General features: G+C 36.5%; 1 protein-coding gene across 1 annotated transcript in view; it reads right to left on the bottom strand.

The window, feature by feature from the left end:
• Positions 1-15,350, bottom strand: part of TBCK (TBC1 domain containing kinase) — a 117,616-nt gene that overhangs the window by 42,552 nt on the left and 59,714 nt on the right. Inside the window, exons 20-22 of the mRNA XM_069855521.1 lie at positions 13,164-13,249; positions 6,684-6,720; positions 5,192-5,353 (exon numbers count right to left, since the gene is read on the bottom strand). Of these exons, the coding sequence (XP_069711622.1) occupies positions 5,192-5,353; positions 6,684-6,720; positions 13,164-13,249 (285 nt within the window). The remainder of the gene's footprint in view (positions 1-5,191; positions 5,354-6,683; positions 6,721-13,163; positions 13,250-15,350) is intronic.

Genomic DNA, 15,350 nt, shown 5'->3' with positions numbered 1-15,350 from the left:
TGTTTTTCTTCAGATATACTATAATTTGAAAAAGCAGTCCAGCTTCCCTAACTCCATGATAAAATCACCTTGTAGTGTCATCTTGCATGGAGGACAACAGCTTTGAAGCTGGGCATGCTACAACAAAGCCACACATCAAAATTTCATAGCTGAAGTTATGAAGTTTCCTTTTAAAAAAAGCTATTATGACTATGATTCTATGATTATGACTATGAGCTATGATTCCCCAGAGCCTTAATCTAAGCAGTAGGATATTTTTAAAACTGTCCAATAAAAAGTCAAACCTTAATCAAAACAATATATTACCTTTGTTTTTCTACTGCTCACTAGCACATGGGAGAACCCACTGTAACTCTTTCAGTCTCAACAAAGTTGGTGTTTTGATTGCAGTTTACATTTTTATTCAAGAAGCGGGAACAGGCACTGAAAAACAAACTGAACGTAGGCTTGGCGGCCAAATGACATTTTTTCCTCCTACCAAATCTTATGCTAAACCACCAGAAATTCTGGCAAAATAAAAGCCCATGAATCACAGATGTGGGCAGAAAAAAGATCTCCAGGAAGAAAAATGCCAGAAAGTAAAATGGTAGCGATGTAGGATTGGATATGTATCTAAAGCAAAGCTCATTGCTGTCCATCTAGTTCTGCTGCTGTCAACAGAAACACATCATTCAAAATTGCACCATATAATCTTAAGTGTAGAATTCCCACTATTTTTTGATCCTTAGCCCATTTCTGAGATGGATGCAATCCTTCTTAGTATTTATATGGCTTTCACCATCATGGGACTCAGCATTTTGGCACGTCATCACAATGTCAACAGATATAATTGTTTCTCCCACATTAGAGAAAATCTGTTCCTTGGAGAAAAAAATTTGCGGTTTGATGACAACTTGATCTTTGTATCTTAAAACTACGTACTTAAGTCTCACAAAGTAGGGTAGTCTGTATTTTCCAATTCAACAGTTTTACTAGAGCTCCTTGTTGCACTGGATTGCTTTTCCACAGTCAGTCTTTCTGGACTTCCTATCTGAGGCCACGGTTATTCCTTTGGATGTACTGACTTTAAGTCAGCAAAAAGACAGCTTCTCAAGGTGCACAGCATAAAAAGAACAAACCCTTCTCACTCCAAAGTTATTCATCTTCAAGGAGGTATTGTGTGAACTAACCTACAAGGCTTATTCAAAAGTACGTTTTATCTCATGTTTAGGCTTAGTGTTTACCTATTCTCTAATGACATCTGTCCCCACCTTTTAGTTAGTTGCCCTATCCATTCTCAAGGCCATAATTATCTCTCTATGCTAGTGATGATATTGGCATAGATCCTTCAACTGTTTGCAAAGAGCTTTGCACATCTGGATGTTCCTTCATTTGTTTCCTAACGAAAGGTGCTGTACTAGTTGTACAATGGGTAATGAACTTAGTAATCAAGCTACAATGATCATAATTCTTGCATTGCACAACATACATTCTCACATGAACTTACAGCAAGATGTTAAAGACTTAGGCAAACCTGCAAGTTTTAACATTACTTACACAGTTGGACCTCAATGCACGAAAAAGCCTTCGGGCTTGTAAATTTGCTGATACATAAGATGCAGACATAGCCGAACTGGCTTAGAACAAATCAGTACTCATCTGAAAGCAGAGTCTTGCCTCTGCTGTTGGTACCTCAAGAATCACATCATAGTACTGCCACCCTTAGTATCCTCATTTTCCTGCCACGTTCTCCTGCTGTATGCCAGACTCGGACAAAGGCAAAGCAAAGGTAGCGCATACTGGTTTTGCTCTCTCTGCATCACCCAAATAGGATGAAATTTACTACACCTCGAAACTACACATAAGGAATTAGCAGTGACTCCAGGGTTGCCTTCGTCTGTCTGTCTCAAGCAGTACCTCCTTAATCTTCTTTTGCATTTATATTGTTTGAATAAAGTTTATACTTAAAAAGATCCTTAGGCACGACAGAAAAAAAATATGAAAGTACAAATGAAAGAGAATAAAAACCCCCCACCTTGGGATAGTAATTTCCTAAACAATCTAGTTCTATTTAAGTTTCAGCAGTTGATTATGTCCCCTTTACACAGCCCCATGAGGAATGAACTAGGACATATATTGCTACAGCAAAAGGATTTTCCAGTATTGTTAATTAACCAATTATTTTGCCACATACTTCAAATAGATTTCCTAACAAGCTAGAATATTATTAAAACTATGTAAAAACAAATTAAAATTTCCAATAAGACCTCCCAAAAATAGCAAGTAATGCCGAGTTGTACTTGGTTTATAGATAAAATGCAGCCAAAGCTTTGGGACAAGTATTGGAAAGGGTTTTCAGAATCAAGTAATTCATAATGGCACTGTGGCCCTTCTTTTTTTCTCACATCATTAATTTTTTTAAACAGTAATTGAAACTGTGTTATATGCAGTGAACTGGAAATAAAGCATTGGAGGTTTTTTTTTTGGTTGGTTCATGAATGGTTTTGTTGTTTATTTTTCAAAACTTTAAATACACATTTTTAGAAATGGCTACTGTAAAGCCAAGAAATCTTAGAAAAAGCATTCCACAAAGTTGCAAGACTGCAGTAAAATAGCTTTATCAGTTTGGAAAGCAAGACACTCACTGGCAGGCTGAGATAAGCAATTCCACTGCACAGAAAGCTTTAAAAACACAGGAGTTTCAGGCTTTTGAGCAACAACTGATTTTAGATTGAAATTATTGCAGATGTTTGGAACACAATAATCTCTGCTTCAGGGTGACCCACTTTCAGGTAAAGGTTGTTTGTAAATTACTTTCAGAAAATTCTCAGGCACAGCACATAATTTATTTTAACCAAAAGTCCTATTTGGAAGATGTAGGTGACAAAACCTAGAAGCAGTCAATACTTCTTAGTTAGAAATAAGACTCGGGTCAGAAAGAGAAGGTACAAGGCTATGATAATTAAATGTTCAAAGAAGTTACTGATTACAGAAGTCTTAGCTAGACCAATAACATTTAACTTTAAAGTCACACTGGGATCATCTTCCAACCTCATTCTTCTTTCCATTAGTAGTCAGTTAATGGTATGGTTTAGATTAATCTCACAATGTTCAAATTGTGCCACTGTTGGCATTCAAAACATTGCAAACATCACCAACATTAAAAAAAACATCTTTTCAGAAACATCATTCTACCAAAATGTTTCCAACCAGAGTATCAGCAAAATTGTCATAATCAGCAGAAAGCATGTTTTATTACAACGGTACAGATTTTAATGATATAACTTTATTATAGAAACAGATATGTATTATGAGAACTAATGTGTTCTTACACATGACCTCAGCATAAAGTAATTCAACTGTCACTAAATCAGCTGATTCAAAATAAATTGGAATATATAATTTAGAACCACTCTAGGAGAAAAAAAAAAGAGAGAGAAATTACCTTAGGGAGGCAAAGATGTTAAATATTAATGAACCTACATTAAACTAAGACATACAGCTAATATATGGGGGAGAAGGAAAGAGGGAGAGCAATGATCTTTTAGTTCAGTGCTTACCTTTCAGACCATCTGAAGATTCCCAGTTAAATTTAATAAGGGCATTTGAAATGACTAAGCATATAGACTGAAAACAGATCATAAGGAATGGCCTAATAAAATTTCTTATGAACTGAAAAATACAGTAGCAATTGCTTAGTATATACTAATTAATAATCAGCAGAAAAGCAAACTTTTGAAATCCAGACACATATTCAAAGGTATATAGTGAGAGACAGAATTTGTGACAATAATATTTAGAGAAAACACACAGCTTCATCTGTGAGAACTTCTGAATTTATGAGACAGATTTATGTGATTATGAACATAGCCTCAGCCTGCTTTCTCACATATCCTAGACTACTGCTAACCTCTGTAAACTCTGCAGTTGTGGAGACTATCACACTTAGCAAGTGCTTTTAAGCTTAAGTGCTCTTCCAAACTTGATTCTTTCATTTGGTTCTTCTCAAAAAGAATTGCTTCTGTTTAAATGAATTATTGAACTACACACATGGTGTTCAAATAGGTCCCAGTAAATCAATAATTAGCAAAAAGTTAAAATTTTCTAACGAAAGGCCACACAACTAAAATGGTGTCATCTCTTAACCAAGACCTATATTATGTTAGTGATATCCTGGGTTGGAGAGAGTGAATCAATACAACAATATAGGTAAGTTCCAGGTGCAGTAGTCTTCCAACTTATGTTATGTAAATATTAGTCCATCACAAATGGAAACTTACCTTTCAGTTGACATAGCTTACTCAGTTCAAGTGCACTCTACAGTCTCTCTAGAAATTTACTCAGAAAGAAGACCCAGAATTCATGGCTAACCACAACTGAATTTTTTTAAAAAGAAGCACCACTTGTTTGTAGGGATAGGTCAACGACCTCCCACTGAACAAGATGACAGAACTTCTGCACAACGATCATGCAGTGTCTGGTCTGATCTTGAGGGTGCTTTTGAAAACTTCACATTTCAAATGGAAACTGATTTAGCACAGAGCAATCCCAATGGTTTCTATACAGCTCTCCCTAATTCTTTTACATTAATTCACAGAATCGCTACATTGGAAAAGACCCACTGGACCATTGAGTCCAACCACTCCTATCAGTCACTAAGCAATGCCCCTCAGCACCTCATCCACCCGTCCTTTAAACACCTCCAGGGAAGGTGATTCAACCACCTCCTTGGGCAGCCTCTGCCAGTGCCCAATGACCCTTTCCATGAAAAATTCCTTCCACAGCAAAGGTTTGATTATTTTTGAAAGGTAAATAGACTAGTACCAGCAACAAAGTTCAGAACAGCACTATATTTTTTTCACTAAGAAATCCCTATCAACTAGTTTGTTTCCTGTAAGTGGCATGTCTATGCAGGGTCACTTATGAACTATACAAAATCCTTCTAAATTTCACGAGAAAGTACTCCTGGCTTCATCTAGAAATAATAACAAGCTTACCCAGTTCTTGCTAATGACAGCAAAACGACTTCTACAAACTTCATCAAGCTGTAGTAAGACCTACATACCCTGACAGTGAGTTTTGCCTAAATCTAGAATGATTTCAAAACACATGTAATGTCTGTAGTATATATTCACACACAAGCATGTACCGTCTTCAGCAACATACTGAGGAAGACAGAGAAAGAGGGAAGAAAAACATTATTTTCCTGTACCTGGCAAGTCTGAAAAAAGGAGAATGCATTCATTGAATCCATTAGCCAGAAGACGATCCCTCAGTTGCTGAAGTATTGCAACTCCAATACAGAACGGGAAGGAGGAATTTCCAAGAAGTAACGTATCCCACAAGTGAAAAATTTTGTGCAAAGGAAAGACATCTGCATTATGAACAAGCACAATTAAAAAAAAGGCTATAAGAATACAAGTTAATAAAAACATATACATATATGCACATTCTTAATCAGTTTCCTATACACGTTTTACTCCTCCCATCTTAGGGTTATTTCTTTTTTATTTGGGAGCAAAAAGGACTCAACCTGTTTTGAAACAGTTTGATTATGCGGGAAATCTTTCATTATTAAATACTTAGCAATGTGCAGGTTTTCATATTTCAAACACATGTAAATCTAGGCAATTAATTTTTCTTTTTGTATGGTGCAATTACGCATTAGGACATGCATATCAGTTTTCCCAACAGTATAAAGACATTAATGAATTAATAAATTAAAAAACAAATACGAAAATGAACAGCATAGAGCAAAAACTGGCAGAATAAAGGAAAGACAAGGAGAAAAGCGCGTTGAAAATTTTACAACATTTTACAACATTTTACATATAAAGATGCAAATGGCTCTCCTTAAACAAACTTCCAACAAAATAACTCATAACATTTTATTACAATTCATTGCCACGGAAACCATCTCTTTCATTTACCAAAGGCGGTGATTCTTAGGAAAGTTTTAGAAGAATGGACAACTGGTGCTTTACAGTCAAGATCTTAGAAATTGCAAACAAGAATCTCACATTAAATCCTTTGACATTTCATCAGAGAAATAACCCACCAGCTCTTTTCATCCTGCCTCTCTTTTTTTTTAATTCAAAGTCTGCCAATGCTGACATGAAATGAAAAAAGTCAGAGATCTTTGGAAAATATTTTGAATTGCTTTCTAGACTTGCTTTATTAACTTTGTCCTCTTTCATTAAAAGCTCATCAAATTAAAAATCTCTTTTTCTTTCTAATGTACATGCACAAATATCATAGTAAAGTAGTGCTAGTAGAGTAACAATGTGTTAGTACAATAAGAAAAAGCTTTTTGAGGGCCTTAAAAAAAAACCCACTTACTCTCTTTCTTACATAAACTGGGAGAGAGCAGGAGAAGGTGGTTAGTTTGGGTTTGGCTTTTTAACTATTTTGTGTTTTACCAGTAGATAACAGTTTCATTTACACACTCCCTAGATATTGCATGCATAAAATAAACCAGTTCAAATTTACCGTAATGCTTTAAAAAATGGTAATTATTGTCAAGTCAGAGCAGAATGTGACAAGCACAGTTGAGACTCCAATCATAACACATCCTTGCAAATTACAAGCGATCTACTAAACATAGCCACATCATGCCAGCTAGGAAGGCTTTAGCTGAAAAAGTGAGAAAAACGTGCCTAAGAAATATGAGAACATTCAGTCAGAGAACAAGAATGTATACTCACGTGTAAACATTGTAAGAAACCACGGAATAGCATAAAGCTGCAAAAGGTGGGTGGGGGGAAGAGAACAAAAACCTGTTTTAATAACAGCTTAAGCTGTTGTCTACTACATTAAAAACTGCTTAGCTTGACATGAACTTATTTAAAATATGAAATAACTGCAGAGACAGAACCACTACCACAAAACTTTTAGTGCCTCAGAGAACCCTCTTCATCCCTGAGGTCCCCAGTCTCATCTCATCTGTGATACTGAATTGAAAACAACAAAAGCAACCACCACCCTCAGTAGGCTTATGTTTGCAAAAAATAACACCCAAAATCTTAAAAAACTCTAAAACCTGCTCTATTAAACTGTCACAATTCTCACCTTACATATCTATATATCTATATATCTATATATCTATCTAAGTGAAAATTAGCAAAAGATGCCTGATCAAGCATAAACCAACTTGATTCATTATATCTTTCTGACTAGGGGAAAAAAACTAGTTCTATATAAATAATTGAAAGTGTAAATGACAATTTACAACCGAAAAATTAACCATATCTACCTTTTTCCTTATACGCTGGTATTTATAAAATGTATACTTGTCAAAACCAAATATACTTGTCAGTGAAAGTCATTAGGAACAGTGTTATTATCAAAAGCCTATAGTGCCAGTTACTAACACTTTAAGCATTTATGTTATTCTGCTGTGACCTTTAAAGGCAGGTGTCACCTGAAGAATTTGAGGCTGCTTCAGCACTTATACTACCATGATACTGTCTGAGAACTTATGCTGCTGCAACGGCTATAGGCAAAACTTTAGTTTTTTTTTTTTAGGCTAGACAATTATTGTTAAATTTTACTCGGTTGCATAGCTCATGTGCTCCATTTTCCACTTCTGACAACTTACAGTTAGTCATAAAGCTTAATATATTACTTCTCAGCTCAGAAAAAGTGCAAATTAGTCCTTCTATTAAGCTTTTCCTGGAAGTAAGCAAACGAGAAGCAGAAAGCATAATCAACATTATGTTAATAAACTACTACTTATTTTATAAACTCTTAACTAGTTTATGGCCCTGACTAAATAATGCCCACATTTGCTGGAAAAGTTTTTTAGCACAGCACTCTCTACATCTTCATCTGAGCAGCTGATAGTATTTGAACCATACTGTGTCCATACAACTCAAAAAAGCTGCAATGACCAGACTATTCACCTCTTTCAATATTCAACCAGCTTTTATAAAGCTTGGCCTCCACCTTGCCAATTGATTTTAAAGATTCAAAACCAAAACAAACCCATTTCTACCCTTATTTTAATCTTACAATACATTCATACAATTTCACTGAGTACATTTTTGTCATGCCTTCAATAGATGGCTCTACTGAATAACAACCTACTCTGTTCCCCGAAATATCCCATACAGTACTTGGGATCAGCTAACACCTGTTTATCTGCTTTCTTGTATGCAATATCTTGCTTTCCATGTAGTAAGAAAACAAGCATTCCTAATTGCCTGAAGCTCCTCTTTGGTTGGAGATCCATACCAGGTGGATGCCATTTTGAACTACATTACTTCGTTGATATTTAAAAGCAATTATTTCATCCTTTCTGTACATTTGGTTAAAATGTTTTAGGAAAGCAGATCTATGCTTTCTCCTAATTTCACAAATATCTGTCTTGTATGCATCTACACAGAAATATACAAGAAATTGCACAAAATTTGAAATACTAAACAGAATATTAAAAGATAACCACAAGGCAAAGCACCTCTTTTCTCTAAACCACCCTTACCAAACTTATCAATAGTGGCATAAAAAATATGTCACATTATTTAAGTAGAAGATAACAGGCATATTTTTATTGAAGGGATGTTCCCCTCCAACTTTCCTAAATATAATGTTCCACGACAAGAAGGTCTTGCTAAGCCTGTAGAGGTTATGATTACTGTTAATAAGGAAGCAAAGAACAGCTACAACGCTGGCAGTATGCAAGTAAAATTAAAAAACACTGACAAAAAGAACTGCACTGACTTAAGAGCTCAAATAAATAGGCTCCACAAAATTATTTCAGTTAAGTGACTGCACTTTTAACATATTATTAGTAAATATTGCCCTCTAGCAATCACCAGCTGGAACAGCATTGTGCCATGCTGCTGTACTAAGAAGCTGCTGTTAAAGAGGCTTTCAACCCTTCACTGCTGAAATCTGAAACATAACGGGGTTGTGTTTTTTATGGACACTTAATTGTTTCTAGGTGGGAAAAATAGCTAATGTTTAATCAAAGTAGCTTTTGAACTGCTAGAACCTCCTGACAACAGATCATATTAAAACAAGAACCTGTAAACCCAATCCTTGAGCTTGAGATCGTAATTATCACCATAATTATCATTTTACTTTGCTAGTGAAATACAAGCTCTTTCGTGCTTTTAAGGACATGGACATTTCTCACACGTAAAGGACACAACAGCCCCCTAACTGATGTCCTGCTCAAACAATCTGAATAAATGCACAGGGTTTTTTAGTTAAAATTGAAAACCTCTTGTCCTTAGACTTAGCTTCATCCTCCATCTTTCCATTATCTGTGGCTGAAGCTCAGACATTCTCATAAACTAGAGTGAAACCCAGCCCTGGAGCTCCAGCATGGCACTGACACTCAACAAACACAGAAAATGAGTTGCCTCTTAGTGGGGAGAGAACCCCTCCCTCCACAGACCTCCTCAGCCCACAAGCAACAAAACATCCAAGGCCTCACTTTTTTTCTTACAAGTGCTTTAGGAGCAAATTTATTCATATTTTTGAATATGACCAAAATGGGGGCTTTGAAGCATGCATTTGTTTTGATACCTATCTCTAACTCTCCTTGTGGTATGACCAGGCCCTAACCATTATCTCAAAGGAGAATAAAGCACAACTAAAACAGAAATTACAATCTTATTATAAGCATTCCAGTAACTTTGCTTGGGTACGTACTTCAGCTGTACTTCGACTGTGGATTGTATGAAGTGGCAAGGTCAAAGATATAAAGATCTTTTTCTTTCCTTTTTTTCCCCCTTATCTCCAAAGTTGCTGTTTATTTTTTTCTTTTCTTTTTTTTTTTCTGTTTGACGTTTGTCTTACACAACATTGTCCAACGATAAACCAGAATTTTAGTTTGTTGAGTTGTCCTAACAAGGCTGCTCCCGACTATTCCTTTTGCTTTGAATTTTCATTTGTTAAGAAAAAATATCTTTGGCTTCCTACAGTTTCCTGAGGAGGGGGAGTGAAGAGGGAAGCATTGATCTCTTCTCCCTGGTATCCAGTGACAGGACATGTGGAATGCTTCAAAGCTATGCCAGGGGAGGTTTAGAATGGACAGCTGGAGGCGTTTTTTTTCCCCAAGAGGGTAGTCAAACACTGGAACACCTTCCTAGACAGGTGGTCGATGCCCTAACCTTGTCACGGTTTAAGAGGCATTTGGACAATTCCCTTAACAGTCTTTAACTGTTGTTCAGCTCTGAACTGGTGATGCAGTTGGACTAGATGATCATTGTAGGTCCCTTCCAAGTGAAACAGTCTATTCTATAAAACCCTGATCTTGCACCTTCATGGTCTATCTTCAAAATACATACACACACACTTAACTTCAAGCCTACACGGTTCCTAGGAAATTAATCATACACTGAAATGCTATAGAAAGGTGCAAAAACATTTTGATGATTGGGGATGCAAAGAGAACGCAGCCTGGGTCCAATTTTTAGTATTGGATTCTATCCACCTATATGCACCTAGAAAACAAAACTCGAAGAATAATACCACTTTTCTCACAAGATAAAAGTACCAGCAAGAAACTTCTTCCCCAGATTCACCACTAATTAATCATGTAACAGAACAAAGAGATAAAGTACTTCAGTCACTGGAATTTTAATTCTAAGTTAGATGAAGCCCTGTTACCAACACCTCTCACTTATTGCCAAAACCAAGCTAAGGTATCTGCCTATGACGGCAGCTCCTGCACAATGATATTAAGTTAGTGCAGCCAGACTTTGTCACGCCTCTTAATGGGCAGCTGACAACTGTCTTGCTTTTGTAATTGGCAGCTGAAGGCTCTTTAGAAAAATTTATGGTTATAGTTACCCTTTTAGTAATATAGCACACTCCCTTGTTTTTCTTCATTTCAAAATGGTCTGCTCTTGATGTCAGAATTATTCAGTAAAATACAGAATGTGTTACAAAGCGTATAGGGTGGGGAGATTATAAACTTTAAGAGAGGTAGCAAAGAAGAACCATCTGATTCACCGTTTATATCCCTCTATTTACATGTAAATCACATAGTCACAGCAATGTACTTAATCCAGGCACCATATCAGCTAACAATATTCACAACTATCCAAGCTTCAGCAGTGCTCAATATTCTGAGAGCTACGTGATCTGAAGCAAATGGGAAGGGTGCCAGGAAACACAGTCTTTCCTGCAGTGGAGCCTGCATTTCAATGATGAAAGATTAATCAGGGTTTACTTTGATAGGATTAGTACTCAAGCACGAAACTCTGGTTCAGATCTCATTACTACAGTGCGTATCCTTCACCTTGATGGGTCCTATGCTGTCTTATTACATGTACAAAAATCACATCTCTCACTATCCTAAAAGGCAGAACAACTTTAATTTTCCAAGAAACATAAAATTAGATTTAGAAAGCACAACCTCTTTAATGTTAATGTTAATTTTAGAACTAGCATTTGTATTAAATACAAGGTTTTTTTTCTTTTTAAAAAAATACCTCTTGTAATTATTTACTGCATTACCAAATCACCTGTAGACTCTAACACTCGGACAGAAGGCTTACATTTGACTGCGTTCTATCCACTGGCTAGCACAATACAAAACCTAAAATGTGACAAACCAGGTAATTTAAGCTACTCCATCCACCTTGCACCTTGAAAGTTTTCAGTGAACTGTATAAGAAGGCACTAGAGCTCATGAAAGATCAGCTAAAGCCCAAGATAGGTTGCTACAGAGTTCTCATGTAGGTTAGTGGTAGAAACAGGGAACTGTGAGATGGTCAGGGAAATTACATCTCTACCTCTTTTGTGGGAAATAGTAACCTGGACAATAAAATACACAGAGGGATTGTTTTGATTATCCTCAGCCTTTCACAAATAAATACCAAGTGCATTTATATAGTCATGATGCAAAATCGGTTCTCCTCAGAAGTCTAAATGCTTCTCTTACCCAGGCCCTTCATCCCCCCAGATATTCACATTTTCTGCAGATGAATGTTCTCCTTACTTTCCCTTCACCTGCCTCCCAGCAACCCTCTTCAGATGTGCGTTATCAGCAATACATGTGACCTTCTCAAACATCTCTCTTTATAATGCAATACTGGCTTTCTCTTCTGCTCATTTTAATGCCACAGTATCCTTTAAATTTGTATCATTCATAAACAACAGTAATACACTAAAAACAGCTCTGCAAATGAAAGCAGATATTTGCTTTTCCATGAATCTTTGTGAACAGTGATACTAAGTATCTGCCAGTCGCAAAGACACAAATTCACCCAGGAATTGTGTACAACAAATGATTTTCAGAGGCTAGGCCTTGCTGCTTCAACTTGAAGCGTTTCCTAATAATCATAAGGCTTTTCTACAAAATAAGACTTATATTGCTTATAGAAGAGGTGCATATACATTTCTTGTTGATGAGACTTATATTTCTACATGAGCACCTCCTGACTTGAGTTTTCTTCTTGTATTTTGACCTCTTGGCATCATCTGTTTTTAGGACCAGTGTGTAATTACCATATTTGTTAATGTCAAACATATCATGCTATAGATGGTATCAATTGACGATGTTCCCCCTATAGCCTTGCCACAATCTACTTTTCGGAAACATCAGCCATAAACTTCAATAAATGCTACAGTAGGAAAACATTTTTATAGAGTATTATCTTGGATTCCTGGACTATACACCCATCTTTAAACAAAGGAGAAAAGCTTCACTATTTACAATGTCAGCTAAAAGTTAAACACTTGTCCAGTGTTTCTGACCAAAGACTGCTAAGCATTTTCCAGTCTGACAAATCTACAGCTTAACTATCACTTGCATGTACTTTTTGTACTTCTTTCAAATTGATCTGACTTTTGTGTTAATCAAAGCCATTTAATTAGTTAGCAGAAATTTTGGTATCAGTTATTTATGGCCAAGTTAATTCTTGTATATTAATCCACACTTAAAAAAAATAATATACATCTTTTAAGATGAATCAGTAAGTTCTAAAAACTGACTAGTAGCACTTTTATTGTATTTACTGTGCAAACAGCAGGGGAAGGACTGAGGTATGTAAACCAACAATTAAAACATTACCGTTTTGTCAGCATACTCTGAAAGGTCCATTAATATGCAAGTTTCAATTATGTCAAATTGCTACTGAAACAGTCTACAAAGGCATCTCATCCTAGTTGTCCTCATTTTCCATGTCTTACTTCTTTGAACAATACTTACAAGAACCCTTAGCACTTACATCTGGAATAAATCCAATTTCATTAAGATGGTTACTCAGCTCTGGATCATGGAATGCAATCATCTGGGAAAACACTGTCAAGTATTCTGAAATGACAAGCAAATTCAAGATCATTATCATCAAAAATACAAGCAACCACATGCTGATAGTTCACAATACCCCTGTGGAAAAGGAAGAGCGATATTTTTTTTTAAACCTGTAGTAAACCAGCAAGTGAGTACCACTACTGTCTTCCTTGACCCCATTATCTTCAATACAGAGGAAGAAAGGTTTCCATTTTCTTCCTCGGTACTTGTCTATTTGGATTTTCAACAATTGTTTACTCGGTTTACACTTAGGCTGAGACACCAGCAGTTAAAGACTTTTCAGTACAAGTGTAAGCCACAAGATATTAATGGAAGCAAATTAGAAAAAGCCAGTTCCAAGGAATTTTAAGACCCAAACTTTAGTGATACACAAAGTTCATACTTTCTAAATTATATTCTGCGTGGTTTCTTTTCTACAAAGTTAAATTTTGTAATCTGGAATTTGAGATTTTAAGTGGGGCTTTAAGGTTACCATTTCCATGATCAGCAACATCTTAATTTGTATTTTTTGGAACAGATAATGAGAAATACTTATTGTAAAATATTAAATTTGTTACATCTTCAGTAGAGTGCATTAGGCTGAAGGGCGCAATTTCATTAAGTTGTCTAAACACTCGCTTTTAATTGGAAGAGAAGTAGACAGCAGGACAGACACTGACAGATTTCTCTATCTCTGTTCTGCCTTTCTCCCAGTTTTGTCCACACTGTCATATGCTTTATTAGAAGGAAGATGAAGAGGCAATAGCTTTGCCGTTTCATAATAGATGACAATTCCTTTTCCCTCATGCTGCCAAGAAGAGAGTAATTAGGGCCCAGACAGCTAGTTGAGGGGAGGAAGACAGACAGAGAATGTGAACACTGCTCCCAGATCAGAACATGCTGACATCTCAATGCTCCACAGACTACTGTCCCTGAATACGAGCCCCTGAACACCAAGTCCACAAAGCTCCACAACCTACCCATACAGACTGGCCATTGCTTCATGTGAAGTCTATTGTAAGGAACAGATGACTACTAGTGTCTCTTGAGGAGGGAAAATAACTCCCTTACTCAGTTTCTCTTCATCCCTGAAGTGGCAAAATTAAATTCCAATTCCACTGCTAAGAAGCACAGAAGTGGTTCTCCTGGGGGTAACTCCACACATTGACACCTTTATTTAAGAACAGAAGCGGGTCTAAACATTCAGTTGACTATTGACTCCTATCCTTGATTATCTGCACTCAAGTTAGTTCCTCTCAGATTAAGTCAGCAAGTTAAGAAGGATCACTGTAAAATAATTCTGTTTAGACTAGAAATTTTAAAAGCTGGTCTCTCAGGAGGACCGATAAACAATGCTCTCACTGTAAGAACACAAGGGAAGCAAGCCACAGTACTACTGCAAATCATGCTTGAAAGGATGCCTAATTCTCCAAGACAAATTGAAATAAAAATTAACACCTCTTGAGCCTACCTCAGAATTTCACAACTATTGCTTCAAGCTGCAGAGACAAAGCCACAGCACGCTAAATGTCTTAGGACGTTACTGGCATCTTAGGAATGCCAGCCTCCCCACTCTGATACTGCATCTCTTTTATTCCACAGATACCCTGGCAGCACTCAGCTGGGCAGTTAGGTGGGTAACAGGCCAAGGCTGAGTTATGTGTCACCAAGTCCAGACTGTTTTGGAGCTACTCATAGATCTCACGTTTTCTCATTGTCAAGCCAAAGTTATTCTTAGGTGCATACAAGCTGCAAAGATAAATGAATCCATGCCTTAAACTCATACCACACTACATGATAATAATTTTAAAAAAGTGCATCTCTAGGGTGCATCTTACATCTGTTTTATTTCAGGAAGCAGCAAGTAATGACAAGTCAGGTATAGCAAAGCACTAATCCCACACATTCAGCCTTATGCTGATGAAAACAATTTCACAATTACCTTCCCTGAAGTATCTTTATTTCAAAAATGAAAATTCGTGCCCATAATGGTTCTCTACAGATACAATACAGATCGATAATACCATCTTTATTTGACTAGCCGGCCTCATGAAATAAAACTAACTGTGTGGGATTATATGGTTAATTAAGGGTCTACTGAAAATATACAAATCTTCCCCAA

This window comes from Phaenicophaeus curvirostris, chromosome 4 (genome assembly GCF_032191515.1).
Source record: "Phaenicophaeus curvirostris isolate KB17595 chromosome 4, BPBGC_Pcur_1.0, whole genome shotgun sequence".
Lineage (NCBI taxonomy): Eukaryota > Metazoa > Chordata > Aves > Cuculiformes > Cuculidae > Phaenicophaeus > Phaenicophaeus curvirostris.
The sequence above is the reverse complement of the archived record's forward strand: the minus strand, read 5'-3'. Positions and strand labels throughout refer to the sequence as shown.